Raw genomic sequence first — 16,570 nt, 5'->3', positions numbered from 1 at the left:
CCTGACTCCCCATCTAGAAATCCTGTCCGCCCGCATGGACTGCCTGGCCTGCCGCCAGGACTGCCTGTCCTCCCTCTTGAAACGCCCAGCTGCCAGCCTGGACTATCTAGCTGCCCGCCTGGCAAGCCTGCCCAACCGCCTGGACAGCCGGCCTATCCTCCCCCTTCGCCCTAGCCAGCCCCACGGCAATCCCGCCAGCCCTACCTCCCGTCTCCCCTGGCACAGCCCCGGTGCCCATACCCGCAACCAGCCCCTGCTCCCCTTGGACTACCGGCGGAGACTCCCCAAACCCGTCACCTCCAGCCCCGGCCCTGGCAACCTCCCTCGGCACTGGAACTGCACCGACTCCCGGGTCTGCTCCTTGCCTCGCCCCCGCCTGCTCGCCAGGCACCGAACTACCCTTTCCGCCATACCCTTGCTCACTCGGCACCGATCCGCCCAAGCCGCCAGACCCGAAGCCCTTCCTAGCCCCGTCCGCGCCCAGATCTGCCCCGCCCCTGCCTCCAGCCGGCAGATCCGGCCTTCCCACACCTTTCCGCAGCCCCGCCGGACCCTCCCGCTCCCTGGATCTGTCCCGAACCCTACCACCACCACTGCCGCGCCTCTCTCCATCGCCCACGCTTTTTTCTCTCGACCTCGCCATCACTTGTTTCTTAACTACACTGTAAGCCCTTGTCCTCAAAAATAATTAGCCAAGACCCACATGCCTATGCCTTCTTCATATTCTCCTTCAGTTCTTATATTTCAAATCAACCACTAATTTAGTATTATTTATATATAATTCATCATTATTTATTATAATTATAATTATTTATATATAATTTATTATATATATAGTTTATTTTGTGGTGAAGCTCTTATCTCTTAGCCTATGATAAGGGAGGTCAAGGGTTCGAATCACACCCGACTGGTGTAGGGATTTTTCTTTCTTCTATTGTGCTCAAATTTTTTAAAAAATAAAAAATATATATATAATTTATTATTTTTTATTATAATTATAAATATATAATATATCATTTATTATTATATATATGTAATTTATTATAATTATAATTATTTGGTACAGTTAAGTTAAGTTTAATTAATTTAATTTCAGTAAAAAATAACAACGCCTAAGTCTAAGTAGTATTTGATGCTAGTTGGCTCCTCAAGAATTGAAGTTCTTGAAAACAACATTTACAATTAAACCATATTTTTAATTTTTTAAAATCACTATTTTTGGAGTTTTCTCTCTCTACAAATTCACTCACTCTCCTAATCAAACAACACCTAAATGACATCAAAACGAAAATTTTCAAGAATTAAAGTTCATTAGAATATCATTAACTCTTCAAATTTTTTATTTCGAGACCGTCAACATTCGTTTTGAGGCGTTGAGTGACCACCAATGCTAAAAAGTGTAAAGTTCAGTGGTCATGCCGTTAAGAATTAAAATTCAATGGCCACAATATTAAAATGAGTAAAGTTCAGTAACCATAAGTGTAATTTACTCAGATGGACTGGGTGTATCATATTCTTTTAAAAACATTAAAAACATTAAAAACATCTAAATTGTTTTAGTTCTGATTCGTTAATAGTCTTTCAAAAAAAATAATTTATTTTTTTATAAATAAAAGTTTAGGTAAGGATATATCTATCTACTCCTAAAATCAGGATAAACCAAATTTTGACAGAGTATGAAATCCAACCTCAAACATGCCAAGTAGAGGTTTAATACGCTGATTGGCAAAATAATTTATTTGTTAATATCTAATCGCAAACAACAAAAACATTTAGCCCTGCTTCTTGTTGTTTAATGAGTAAAAAAAGGGTAAATTTTGTGTACAATTGGCATGCTAATAGACAATACATAACATAACAACTGAAACATTCGCAGATAAACAATTAATTTATTTATTGGCTGATCAAACTATTACAGAGATAACAACATTATGAACACTGAATTAAGAATTTAATTAGATAAAAGGATTTAAGACCCACAGTGAAAAACCTTAAACTCACACTTAGGTGAAATCACCTGCAAAAGTAACCTCGCCGTATGTTCTTGGCTAACCACCGCCCCTTCTTTCTCAACCAATACCCCAGCCACAATTTTATCATACCCACACTCCGCCCCTCCGCCGCCGCCGCCGACCATAAATGCCACAATCGCCGCCTGCACCGGCCCCAAACTTGGATTATACGCCGCGGATTCCGTGTACGACCCTCTAAAAATCTTACCTTGGGAATCCATCAACGCAACCCCCGATGGGCAATTACTGTACGGCGCATGAGATTTATTGGCGGCCTCTAACGCCGCCGATTTCAAATCATCGGAAACGGATACACTAATTCCGTTTGGGATTTTCGAAATTGAATTGGAGATCAACGATAATTGATTATTATGTGGTTCTAAAACTAAAGGCGCGTCCTTTTCTAAAAGATCGTTCGGCCCAAATCTGTGCGGTAGAAAGTGAGAGAGAGACTCAAATTCCTTGAGGTTTCCGTTCTTGGCGTCTTTATTGTCGCCGGTAACGAGGATCTTTATATCGGGAGCGTGCCGGATTTCTTGGAAGAACTGGCGGCAGTGGCCGCAGGGAGCGTCGGAGACGGCGACGTATTTGAGATTGGATTCGGCATTGAGAGTGAGATTGGTGATTAGGAATTGCTCTGCGTGGACAGAATGGTGGAGAGGAAGGCCGGGGAATTCGAGATTGGCTCCGAAGAAGATTCGGCCGGAGGATCCGAGTCCGACGGCGCCGACGTAGAAGTTGGAGATGGGGGCACGGGCTAAGGACTGAGCCGATTTGACAAGGGTAGGGAGGAGCTGGAGGAGCGAAAGATCTGATTGTTTTGCCATTGATTCGGCTTCCGATGCTTCGATTACGAATCTGGGTCGGTCCATAGTTCGATTTTGGGGAAAAAGGTTGAAGCTTGGAATGGAGGAATGTGAGAGGAAGAGTAAGATTCCTGAAAGTGAGGAGGAAGATGAAGGTGGGAGGGGGAGAGAGGAAGAAGAGTGAAGATGATTATTTATAGGGAAATTAGTGGTCTTATATTTTTGTTAAATTTTCAATTTGCCTACTTTTTCACTTCATTTCTCTTATTAACCCATTATTATTTTTCTCAATTTTTGTAATGAAATTGCAAGGTAGGTTCTATGTCACATTTTTTTTATATAACAATGGCCAATTTTAATACATTATTGATAAAACGAGTAGGGTAGGGGTCACAACGGGACGGAAAGCGGATGTGTCTTTACCAAGAGTTTAAGGTACTGTTGTGTATACTTGTTTGGTAAAACTTAGTTGATTACAAATAGTTGTTTGTGTAAAATGATAAATAAAAACATTAGTATTTTATAATTATTATTTTATTTTTTTATAATTCATATTCTTAATCACCAACTAGACAGTGTCATATACACATACTATAACTTGAGTCTTTATAAATTGTAATACATAAACATATATTTAAATAATAAAATTGTTCTTACGTTTTTACTAATAAAAGGGAGATCTTCATCTATGATCCTAAATGTTGGATCAAGAATTTTAAACTTAGCTTGCTAATATTATATTGGATATTATATAATTCACTTTTTTTTTTATTTTTTAAAGAAGAATTTCATTAATGAGCTGCAACAGGGCAAACAACTAACATAAAAGGCGAAGTAAAACTCGAAATATAATCATAAATAATGGGATAAGAAGAAAAACAAAAGGACCGAGCAAAAGCATGGACCAACTCATTTGCTTGCCGTCGAACAAAACAACTTGAGTAACAGTCACTATTAAGGAGAAGCGGTCAACATGTCGAATAATGTCTCCAAATTCATATCGAGCGTTCTCCCGAGAGTGGATTGCATCAACAACCACCTTCACATCAAGTTCGAAGACGACTTGACGGTAACTTAAAGAGATCACCCATTTGATGACTTTGAGGAGAGATAACGCCTCAACCTCTTTAACCTGCAGAATACCGGACCTGACATCAGATCTTGCTATAAAAAAAGGCACCATTGTCATTCCTAATTACCGCTCTGAATCCAAACCAATCTTATCCCTCGAACAGTGCAACATCAGAATTGCACTTCAAAAATGCACTAAGAGGTAAATGACATGCCACACCAGGGGATGGATTAGGGGTGCTAGTATCATCTGTTTAGTTGCTTGAGCATGCACCCAGGTGCAAACCGTATCCATGACGATGAATGCAATCGGCTAATTGGTGTAACATGATGTTCCCAGAGTTTTTCATTCCAAAATTTCCAAATGCTCCAGAGTCCCATACAAAATCTACCTATCAAGTCCCTGGAAAAGTATGTCATCATTGAAAAAAAAAATCGAAACAAATTTGTCAGCATTTCTTACCACGGCCTGAAGTCGAATGAGAATACCTAACTCCCGTCATACATCGGTAACCACTGCGAATTTCAGGAAGAGATTCCAGATATCCTCAACATCCCGGCCATAGACGACATATGCAGTGTCCACTATAATTCTGTGGTACATGAGATTCATCCTAGTTGGGATACAATTAAGTGTCAGCCGCCATACAAGATGTTGAACTTTGCATGGGATTTCTGTCCGCCACAAACGAAACCATGCTCCCTTCTGTCTAAATTGTTCGTTCGATTCAAGTATGTCAACCGCAAGTCTGTATGTAGACTTGATCGAGTAATTTCCTAAAAGACTTTCATGCCAGATAACGACGTCCTCCGTCTCACTCCTTAACGGTGGAATTTTTTACATTTCTCGAACATCCCTAGGTGTAAACAACTCCTCCAATAACTCAAAATCCCATTCTAAGGAATATGGGATAAATAAGTCACAAACTTTTAAGTTTGCCAATCCCTTAATCTCCAAAAGTTTGAATCTTTGGGTTTAGACCATCCTGAAGCCATTGGACTTTCCAAACATTTATGCATCTTCCATTTCTAATCTTCCACTGAATCCTTGTTGTAGCAATAGTTGAGAACTCCAAACGCTTCTTCAAATATAACTAGGTGAGTTCCCTAACCTAGCTTATAATAAATCCCCACTGGTAAAGTATTTAACTTTGAAAATTCTACTAATGAGAGAATTTGGGTCGAAGATAAATTTCCAACCTTGCTTTCCAAACATTGCCAAGTTAAAAGCGGTAAAATTTTAAAAATCGAGACCACCAAACTGCTTAGAGATGCAATGTTTCTCCTAGGATAACCAATTAACTCCCCGAGATCCATTTTGCTTAGAGCCCCATCAAAAGGAATTGAGCATTCGTTGAAGCTCGTCCGTGTAAAGATCGGAAGAAGAAAGATGATCATAAAATAAATAGGTATAGCCTGTCTGGTTGCACGGATCAAAGATGCCCGTCCTGAAATTGGCTTACCTCTATGTTTGCAGCTTCTACCATAGACGGTCTTTAAATTGTGCAAAGATCGCTTTCTTCTTTCAACCAATTAAAGACGGAAGCCCCAAGTACGAATCCTAATGGATTTAGAAACTCCTAGTATTTCCAAAAGCCCTATAGTTAACTCGAGAGCCATGTAGCTACTAAATAGCAACCCTCATTTATCAAAATTAATTGCTTGGCCCGAAGCCTCCTCATATTTCCATAACAAATGTTTCATTTCCCGATACTCAGCTATATTGGCCTGAAAAAATAGCAGAGCATCATCAGAAAAAAGAAGGTGAGTAATAGAGGGAGCTACTCTGTAATACAACAACCATACATCACACCCCAAGACTCTGCACCAGAAATCAGCGCTGATAGTCCTTCGACACATAGCAAAAAAAGGTAGGGAGAAAGAGGTTCCTCTTACCTCAAGCCACGTTGAGGGGAAATCATCTAACAACTATTTGCCAAATATGCCTTAGTCTATAAGTTGCAAAGGTCCTTATGTCTTAAAGAAATGTCATGGACAATGATTTTCTCATTTGTCTAAATTTTTGTTTACTCATGGTAATGTTGTCAAAAACGCGAAGTGCTAGTCGGGTAGATAGGGTCCTCAAGGATTAATTAGGAAAGTTGGAAATTAATAAAATTTGTTATTTTTAATAAACAAATTATTATATAAGTACAATTAAAATATGTATAAGTAATTATATAAAATCATTTTAACATAGAAACATATGTATATTTATGATATAAATTCATAAAAATATATCAACAACAATATTTAAATAACAATAATACTAAAACAATTCAAACAAGTTAAATATAATATGTATAAATAATATAATTCATCGTTAACTATGAAACAAAGTCCTTAAAGTAAGAAATTATATCATGGAAAGAAATAGAGGGCACAATTAAATAAAATTAATAAACACAATCCAAAAGTGAATTGTAATAAAGCAAAAATTTTATTTATTTATTTTCATTGTTGCACAAGCAACGTCTAGGCAGTGGCATGCAGTCGGCCAATTGACTAAAAACCGCTTAAGGCCTAAAACAAATATCAGAATGGATTCTCGATTTTGAACACCTAAACCGTCAAGACGGTCATGTTTTTGAACACTGCGTATAAATAGTATGCATCGAAAACTCATTATCCATTAAGCATAAATTTTTTTATCTTAATCGGAACTAATAGTGAAGAAACTATTAATACTTCAACATCTTTAGATGTTTAAAATCAAACATCCAGTGGATTTTGAAATGTTTTCTAGGTCTAGAAATAGCTTTAAGGGGTAATACGACCACCATGTTACTTATACAAACTATTTGTATAAGTGCTGAGTAAGCTTGAAGTTTTATCTATATACTCCAACTTAGAGGAGGTTGTTGAAACACATTTCCACGTGATTTTGATTTTACAAAATTATTTAAGTTAATCCCATGATTAAAACAATTAAATTTAAGTGCTTTTATTTAATTGTACTAATGTGTTTGTTCAATGTTGAGTAAGTTAACTAACGAGAACAAGAACTGAAAGTCTATAAAAGAAAGACAAAACAAAGTCAGCATAAGCAAGTCACACAGCAGAAGCTGAGTGGAATACAACTCAGCTTTGCTAAGGAAATGTCTTCTTCAGAAAAGCTTGAAAGTGAAGCCGCTGAGTCAAGCTGAGTAATAATCAAGTCAGCGTCAATGATCCGTCAACTTGGAAGACAAGGTCTGACAAATTTCTGAAACAAATCAGAAACCTCGGAAATCTGTTTTAAGGACATTTTCGAGACGCATTGATCATCTGAATTTTGGCAAGAAGATAAACCTGACGCAAGAAGACAAACCTGGCACAAGAAGACAAATCTGGCAAACCTGGCTCCTACTAAAACAGAAGACGGGATTGGCCTGCAGTTCTGAAAGCTGACCAAGCAATGACGAAAGGAGACTGTTTCCCCACAACGGCTATGTTGGAATTCAAATCATTGGCGCCCCAATGATCACTATAAAAAGGCCAAATCATCACTTGGATCAGTAGCAAGAAAATACAAGCACACAGACAGACAAGAAAATCTTCACTAAGTCAAAATCCAAAATAGAAGCTGTCTGAATAGAAAAAGCAAGCTCTTACACCAAACTCCAATCATTGTGTAAGAGTCTAGATTGATTCTGTCATCTAAAGTGTTCTTTGTTGTATTAAGAACAATTTCTTATCATTTGTAAAAGGTTAGAAAGGTGAAGCTGAGTACTCGGTTATAGTACTCAGTGGTAGAGAGAAGCTGAATACTCAGTTATAGTATTCAGTGGTAGATAGGATTGAGTAGACGAATAGAGGACGGTATCTTGCATACTCAGTTGCTATTGTAAAAGGTTTGTGCTCTACCTTTAAAGAGCTCAGTAGAGGATTGAAAAAGCTCGGAGGGATTCAGGGGACTGGACGTAGGCGGAGAGGCCGAACTAGGATAAGTCTGCTGAGTAACTTCTAACCATTTCTTTTGAGATATATATATATATATATATATATATATATATATATATATATATATGTGTGTGTGTGTGTGTGTGTGTGTGTGTGTGTGTGTGTTGCTTGCTTAAAATTACTCAGTAAATAATCTGTACAAGCTGAAGCTGAGTAATCTGAGTGCTGAGTTGGAAACTGACTTAAGTGTTACTTCCCAACTCACAACTGAAACAACTCTAGTCAGTATCTAATTAAAGTTGTCTCACACCACACTCAGCCTTGCTGACCTGAAACTAAGTTAAACTATCAAACATTCAATTAAGTCAGCATTATTAAGCGAAAAAGTTATATTAGTTCCTAACTCCCCCCCACTGGAACTAATCCTATCAAGTTACACGGGACAGAGCTCAGTAGCTCACTATTCAAGATAAAATATCTTGAGCTGATCCCTCTAATGGCTGAGAACAACACTCGTTTCCTTCCAGGAAATCAAACAACCCAGATACTCCCTGAGGGATTATCTATTAGTCGGCCTCCTTTGTTCTTTGGATCTAATTATACATTTTGGAAGAACATGATGAAAAACTTCATTCAGGCAACAAATATGAGTGCATGGCTAGCTATAGTCCAAGGCCCGTTTGTTCCCTATGAAACCATTGACGGTGTAAAAACTGTCAAAAGCGAGGCTAAGTGGTCAGAAGATGACCTTAAAAAATTGCAAAATAATGCTTCGGCTATAAACATGCTTCACTATGCGTTAGATGCTGCAGAGTACAATAAGATTTCAGGTTGTGAGTCAGCACAAGAAATCTGGAAGAAGCTGGAGGTGACCTATGTAGGAACCAGCAAGGTCAAAGAGTCCAAGGTGAATCAGCATATGCGGCTGTACGAGCTGTTTGAGATGAATGATAATGAAGACATCTTTGAGATGAATGCAAAATTCACTAACATTATCAATGAGCTTAAGAGACTCGTCAAGAACTTCACTGAAGAAGAGCAAGTGAAGAAGATTCTAAGAAGTCTCCCCAAGAGCTGGCAAGCAAAGAAGACAGCTGTTGAAGGAGCTCAGGACCTGACCACGTACAAGTATGATGAGCTCATCGGATCTCTATTGACCCATGAGATCTCCATGAAGAATTTTGAGGCCAAAGAAAAAACTGAGGACAAGAAGCAAAAATCTCTTGTCATGAAAGCTGACTCAACCGAAGCTGACTCATTAGATGATGAGGAGATGGCTATGTTTACCAGGAAGATGAAGAAGCTGTTTAGGAAAAATGATAAGTACAGCAAAAGGCCATTCAAAAGAAGCGATAAATACAAAGCTAAGTCTAGCGACAGCAGACACAAGAAGGACAGCTCAAAGCCTGTTACTTTTTTTGAATGCCATTAAGCTGGGCACATCAAATCAAGTTGTCCTACCTTGAAGAAAGACAAGAAGGGAAGTAGAAAGGCAATTTGTGGCCACATGGAGTGATAGTGATGAGTCAACCTCGTCAGAAGCTGATGCCACTGAGTCAGCTAATATCTGTTTCATGGCTGACGAATCTGCTGACCATTGTCTCTCTGAGCAAACTGACCTCTTTGATGGATCTGATCATGAGGAACATACAACTGAGGTAATGTCTCTACCCTTGCTCAGAAATGAAATGATTAATGCCTTGAATGATCTCTATACACTGATCAAAAAGTGTAACAAGAAAATACGAGCACTCAGCAGGCGGTGTGATGAGATTGAAGAGGTCAAACTCAGTGACCTCCGACATCTTCTCCAGGACAATACCAGGCAAGATGAAAACTTGAAAATCATTCATGGGTTTGTCTCTGAAGTCCAATCAGACTCTAAAAAGCTGAGAAAGGACATCACATCCATACAGAACCAGCTGAGTTCATCGGCTAAGGAAAGGTTCTATTCAAAGACTGAGTATTCGGGTACTAGTCAGCAAAGACGGTACACTCAGCAGAACAGTCAGTGTGACTGTTGTGGAAAGAAAGGACACACTATAAAAGTGTGTTGGTATGTTCAGCACTATCGTGCTGACCAAAAATGGAAATACCCCTAAAGGGTAGTTTATTGTGACTATTGTGGGAAAGATGGTCACACTATAAATGTATGCCATCACAAAATTAAATATGATACATCACCTGTTGACTCTAACAAGCGAGGACCCAAAAAGACTTGGGTACCTAAAGATAACTAGTTACATTGCAGGTGAGCCTGAGGTGTGCTGAGAAGTCAAAGCTATGGTATATTGACAGCGCATGCTCAAGGCATATGACTGGTGATGAAACTCAATTCATCACACTTGTGCATAAACGAGGAGGAAATGTAAGTTTTGGAGACAACAAAAAGGGTAAGATAGTAGGGTCAGGTACCGTTGGTGGTAATCCTACTATTGAGTCAGTCTCCCTAGTCAGGGGTCTTAAATATAACCTACTGAGCGTAGCTCAGCTGTGTGACAATGGTAGAAAGGTTGTATTTGATGCCACTGAGTGTAGGATACTCGAAGGAAAAATAAATGAGTTGATTTTAACTGCCCCTCGTGTTGACAATATTTTCATGCTAAACCTAGAAAAGAAGTTTTTAAAAAATATATGCTTAGTGTCAAAGGAAGATAATTCCTGGCTATGGCATAAGAGACTTGGTCATATAAGCATGGACCTCCTTGCCAAATTAGCAAGAAAGCAATTAGTTGAGGGATTACCCAAACTCGGGTTTGAAAAGAATCAATTGTGTAATGCTTGTCAGCAAGGTATGCAAACAAAAAAATCTTTTCAAAGCAAAAATGTAGTCTCAACCAAGCGTCCATTAGAGTTGTTACACTTCGATCTCTTCGTGTCACACCCGACCCTAAATGACCTCAATCGGCATCGGGCATGAAATAGAAAGATCATAATCAACACTTAGGAGTCTCCAATTTATCTCAATATCATAATATCATATTATATTACAATACCAAAGTTCTAACCATAATTCTAACAATAAGCAGCCAACTTCCAAACCTCGCCTAAATGGTCGGTAACCTTCTCTATATCCTGTACTTTCTCACCTAAAAAGGACGTGACACTTTAGACCAGTCCAGTCGCTGAGCTTGGGTGGTAGCAGATTTTCCTTGGTCATTGTGGATGACTTTTCTCGGTACACTTGGGTCATCCTGCTAAGTAGCAACGATGAAGCTTTTGAGATGTTCTCAACATTAGTGAGAAAACTCGAAAATAATAAAGACCTTAAACTAGCTCACATCCGAAGTGATAATGGTGGAGAATTCAAAAATCAACAATTTGATGAATTCTGTGAAGCCAGCGGCATTGACCATAATTTTTCTGCTCCTAGAACTCCTCAACAAAATGGGGTAGTTGAAAGGAAGAACATAACCTTAGTTGAAATAGCCAGGACAATGCTGAGTAAGAATAGGCTTCCAAAGTATTTCTAGGGTGAAGCTGTCAACACAGCTTGCTATATACTCAATAGGGCTTTAGTCAGACCTATACTTAAGAAAACCCCTTATGAACTTTGGAAAGGACGAAAACCCAACATTGGACATTTTCGTGCCTTTGGTTGCAAATGTTTTATTTTAAATACTAAAGACTACCTTGCTAAGTTTGATTCAAAAGTTGATGAAGCCATCTTCTCAGGGTACTCAACAAACACTAAAGCATATATGGTGTTTAATAAACGAACTCAGGTCTTAGAAGAGTTTGTACATGTTGAGTTCGATGAAACTGACCCTGTAGGGAAAACAAGTCAGCCTACTGAAGATGACCCATGCTCAGCTTCCGCTGACCAAAACGGAGCCACTGAGTCACTACCTCAAGGGCTGACCAAAGGTAAAAACGAACCCCAAATTATTTTTGCTGACCAATATAATCCTGCAGAGATTGTAGAAACACCTATCCCTGAAGACAATACACTAGCAAAGGAGATCAAGGTTCCAAGTGGACACTCTGAAAGTAGCATTCTTGATGCCGCTGAGAACACCCTGATGACCAGAAACCAACTCAGGAGATATCTCAGCAACGTATCCTTCATGTCAGTTCTTGAACCAAGAAACTTCTCAGAAGCTAAGAATGATGAATTCTGGATAAATGCGATGCAAGAGGAGCTCGATCAATTCAAGAGAAATGAAGTATGGGATTTAGTACCTAAACCAAAGAACCAAAAGACCATAGGAACAAAATGGGTATTTCGAAATAAACTAGACGAACAAGGTAACGTAGTCAGGAACAAAGCCAGACTTGTAGCTCAAGGTTACAGTCAGCAAGAAAGTATTGACTATGGTGAGACCTTTGCCCCAGTAGCTAGATTAGAAGCTATAAGAAATTGTGTGCATATGCTAGCTTTATGAATTTTAAATTGTTCAAAATGGATGTCAAAAGTGCATTTCTTAATGGAGTTATAAATGAAGAGGTTTATGTTAGTCAGCCTCTAGGGTTTGAGGATCCAAAATTCCCAAACCATGTTTATAAACTCAAAAAGGCTCTGTACGGCCTGAAGCAGGCACCATGTGCTTGGTATGAAAGGCTGACCATCTTTCTGCTGACCAGAAACTACGTCAGAGGAAAAGCTGACACAGCCTTATTCATTAAAAAATGGGTAAAGATACTATGCTGGCACATATATACGTTGACGATATTATCTTTGGTGCTACTAATGAGTCAATGTGCAAGGAATTTAGCAAGAGATGCAAACTGAGTTTGAGATGTCAATGATGGGAGAACTCAACTTCTTCCTTAGACTTCAAATCAAACAAGGCAAGAATGGCATCTTCATTAGCCAGACTAAGTATGCTAAGGAGATATTGAAGAAATTTGATATGGAAAACTGTAAGCCAATATCTACCCCCATGGGTACTGACACGGTGCTCTGTGCTGATGAAAAAGGTAAGTCAGTAGACAGCAAATTATATCGAGGTATGATTGGCTCTTTACTCTATCTAACGGCAAGTAGGCCAGATATTCAGTACTCAGTATGTTACTGTGCAAGATATCAAGCTGACCCTAAGGAATCTCATTACATAGCTGTAAAAAGAATCCTTAGATATTTGCAAAGCTCAGTGAATGCAGGTTTATGGTATCCCAACACGAACGATTTCACACTCATTGGATACACTGATGCTGACTATGGACGAGACAAGCTTGAGCGGAAAAGCACTTCAGGAGGATGTCATTTCCTTGGAAGCTGTCTAGTGTCTTGGTTCAGTAAGAAGCAGTCGTCAGTTGCCTTGTCAACAACTGAAGCTGAGTACATTGCTGCTGGAAGCTGTGTTGCACAAGTCCTATAGATCAAGTAACAACTGGATGATTATGGAGTTCAAACGAAAATAATTGAAGTCAAATGTGACATCAAAAGTGCCATTGACTTATCAAAAAATCCAATCCAACACAGCAGGATGAAACATGTCAGCATAAGGCATCACTTCATCAGAGATCATGTACTCAAAGGTGAGATCAAGCTGACCTACGTTCCAACAGATGAACATCTTGCAGATATCTTCACGAAGCCATTGGCTCGTGAGTAGTTCACCATACTAAGGGAAGCTATCGATATGTCTAATCCTCTTCAATAAATTTCTGAGTAAAATGAATGTTGAGTGATTATAATATGCCGAGTGATCATTACATGTTGAGTAACTGTCATATGTTGAGTAAAAATGAACGCTATAAAATCACTATATGCTGAGTTGCTATATATGCTGAGTGATTGCTAAATGCTAAGTTACTACACATGATATGAATCCTGATAAGTGCATAATTCAACAATAAATTACCCCGCTTTTGTGCTTTATAATTGTTGTGTTTTGTTATTTTTGCGGGTTTTATTGTTTGTTTTTGGTATTTCCATCTCTACAGGCCAATAATGACTAAATGGAGACAAATTGGGCTTAATTTGGGCCGAGCTGATGTCGGGTCGTGATCCGGAGCTGATTGAGCAGATATTGGTCTGAGCCAGAGTTAGTCTTGCACAAGACTAAGGCAGTTACGGGCTGACAGTTTCCTGGTTTGAATAGGATTGCTTTCCTGATCCGGATTGGACAATTTGAGAACAAGATTTTCAGATAAAGCACGAAATTGTAGGAGACAAATGAGGAGGCAATTAATTTCAAATTTGACGAAGGATTCTAGAGCTAATTTGAAGGGATTTTAATTCCTTATTTTGAGGAGTCGTAATAGACTTAAGAACGACAGAATTTCCAAGTCCAGAACATCAGTTTTTTACATTTATTTTTCCAGCAGAAAAACACATACATTCCATGGCTATTGATAGCTAATTTCTTAATTTCGGTTAAGGGTTAATTCAAGGGATTTTTCTCCGTTATCGTGAGATCGTTGTATTTCACTTTTCTCAATTTATTAAACCGTTTATTTGTTCATCGTGTTTAGAGAATTATTCTCAATTGATTGTTTGTTCTATGAATGATAACTGCAGGTTGTTTGTCGAATCGAATAATCATATGGCTGATTTGGTTTATTAGAGTTTCATCTAAGATAGCCAAACAAAGTAGCTATTGACTATTTAAATCAAGCTAGCTTCGTATTTGGAAGAACGGACTCGAGTCGGACAAACCTGAGTTCGTCTTCCACGTGACATTAATACGAATCTAGTTGGGTTTATCTGAGCCAAATGAACAGATAAGTTAGTCCAAAATCGCCGACGCTGAGAGACGATTAACTAAGATCAGGTTCTTCTAATTCTTAAGTTATCAATAAATTAAATCTTAGGCGCTGAGATAGGATTGTTTATTGATTAGGAACAAGTTATTTGTCGTGCTTAACTAGTTCACTATTAAGGAAGAACACGCCAAACTGACCCGGTGAATACAATTTTATCTGTCAATGATCGTTAATGTAAGAATTATCCTGTGATTCCCCTTGACCGAATTCATCAAAATATTATTCACAAACCTTCTTTAATTTCTGTTTTGTTCTTCTTATGATTTTTGACTTGTTACATTTAAATTTAATAAACTTCACAATTCCAAACCCCCCATTTAATTATTTTGTTAGGTCATTAGAAGTTTTAAATCAATATTATTCCTTTGGGTTCGACCTCTACTTGCTCTATTACAAATTATTCGTTTAGGGAAAGTTGGGATTATTTTTGGTGGGCCGTTGCCGAGGAATAATCTAATTTGATTTGATTTCTTTTATGACCAGGTCCAACAATTCAGAACAACTTCTTTTTGAATCAGAAATTGAATTACTGGCTCGGAGATTTCGCAAAGAAGTAAGGCTGTAGAAATTACAAAGTGCCAGGAATTCGAGTTCTAGTGATGAACAAGAAATATCCAGCGAAGAAAGTGAACAATCAGAAGAGGAAACAATGGCAGACAGAACTCTAAGACAACTTCAGGCGCAAGAGGTTAATAATCAGCCCCTATGCATCACGTATCCCAACTTGGATGTGTCGTTTGAGCTGAAATCCGGGTTGATTCATTTGTTGCCCAAGTTTCACGGCATGGAGAGTGAAAGTCCTCATAAGCATCTTAAGCAATTCCATGTGGTGTGCTCCAGCATGAGACCACAAGGAGTGACGGAAGAACAAGTGAAGTTGAGAGCGTTCCCATTCTCACTAGAAGATGCAGCCAAGGATTGGCTTTTAAATTTGCCATCAGGAACCATTACTACATGGAATCAGATGGTACAATCTTTCCTGGACAAATATTTTCCAGCCTCCCGAGCGGCATTAATTCGGAGAGAAATCAGTGGAATCAAGCAAAAAGATGTGGATTCGCTTCATGAGTATTGGGAGAGGTTCAAGAAGTTATGTGAAAATTGCCCTCAACACGGGATAGCTGAAAATTCTCTAATCCAATATTTCTATGAAGGGATGCTTAGCATGGAAAGAAAAATGGTGGACGCGGCAAGCGGAGGATGTTTCCTCGACAAAACACCAACCGCGGCTAAGGAATTGATCAGAGTAATTGCAGCAACTTCTCAACAGTTTGGGAAAGTTCAGGAAGGTCCCAAGAAGGCGTATGAGGCAAGCAGTTCTAAAATTGAAGAGAAATTGAATAAACTGACTAGTCTTGTGCAGAAATTAGCTCTCGGAAAGGCGGCTCAGGTGAAGAAGTGTGGGATTTGTACTGCCACTGAACATGCCACTGATGAATGCCCTGTTCTGTATGAAGAAAATTCGGAACAAGCCAATGCACTTAATGGGTACCAAGGGCAGAATCAAAGGAAGTACGATCCATACTCCAATACGTACAACCCAGGATGGCGTGACAATCCAAACCTCAGCTACGGACCAAGACAGCAAAATTATCAACCACAGCAGAACTATCAGCCGCGACCTCACCAATCTACCCAAAACTCAGGTATGCCTTTAACTGATGTTGTCCATAATCTTGCAACTAATGTGCAGGAACTCCAGAAACAGATGACTCAAATAGCTACTGCTTTGAGTGAGATTCAATCTCAAGGAAAGATGCCCTCTCAACCGGTGGACAATCCAAAGCCAAACGTGAGCGCAATCACCCTTCGTAACGGAAGAGAAATAGAGCAGCCCGTTTTAAACAAGCCGGTCAGCAAGAAGAACATCGTCAAGGAAGATAAAATTCTTGAAGAAGAAGTGCAAAAGCAAGATAGACCCCCTCCTTTAGTTACCCAAGCACCTTACCCGAATCGGTTCGACAAATCGAAGAAGGAAAATGAAGAGAAGGACATCTTTGAGGTATTTCGCAAGGTCGAGGTAAATATTCCATTAATTAATATCGTTAGACAAGTTCCTCGATATGCTAAGTTCCTTAAAGATTTGTG

At 39.0% G+C, this 16,570-nt stretch overlaps 1 protein-coding gene across 1 annotated transcript; it reads right to left on the bottom strand.

Moving 5' to 3' along the window:
- Positions 1 to 1,869: 1,869 nt before the first annotated feature.
- On the bottom strand, positions 1,870 to 3,016 carry LOC136203935 (cytidine deaminase 1-like). The gene has a single exon (XM_065995153.1). It carries the CDS (start codon positions 2,882 to 2,884, stop codon positions 1,970 to 1,972), a length of 915 nt encoding a protein of 304 aa, XP_065851225.1. The 5' UTR covers positions 2,885 to 3,016; the 3' UTR covers positions 1,870 to 1,969.
- Positions 3,017 to 16,570: the final 13,554 nt, after the last annotated feature.

This window comes from Euphorbia lathyris, chromosome 8, assembly GCF_963576675.1.
Source record: "Euphorbia lathyris chromosome 8, ddEupLath1.1, whole genome shotgun sequence".
NCBI classification, from domain to species: Eukaryota; Viridiplantae; Streptophyta; class Magnoliopsida; order Malpighiales; family Euphorbiaceae; genus Euphorbia; species Euphorbia lathyris.
Note: the sequence above shows the minus strand (reverse complement) of the source record. Positions and strands in the feature narration are given on the sequence as shown.

Coding starts and splice junctions, on each gene's coding strand:
- LOC136203935 (XM_065995153.1), bottom strand. CDS start 2,884: ATGGACCGACCCAGATTCGTAATCGAAGCATCGGAAGCCGAATCAATG.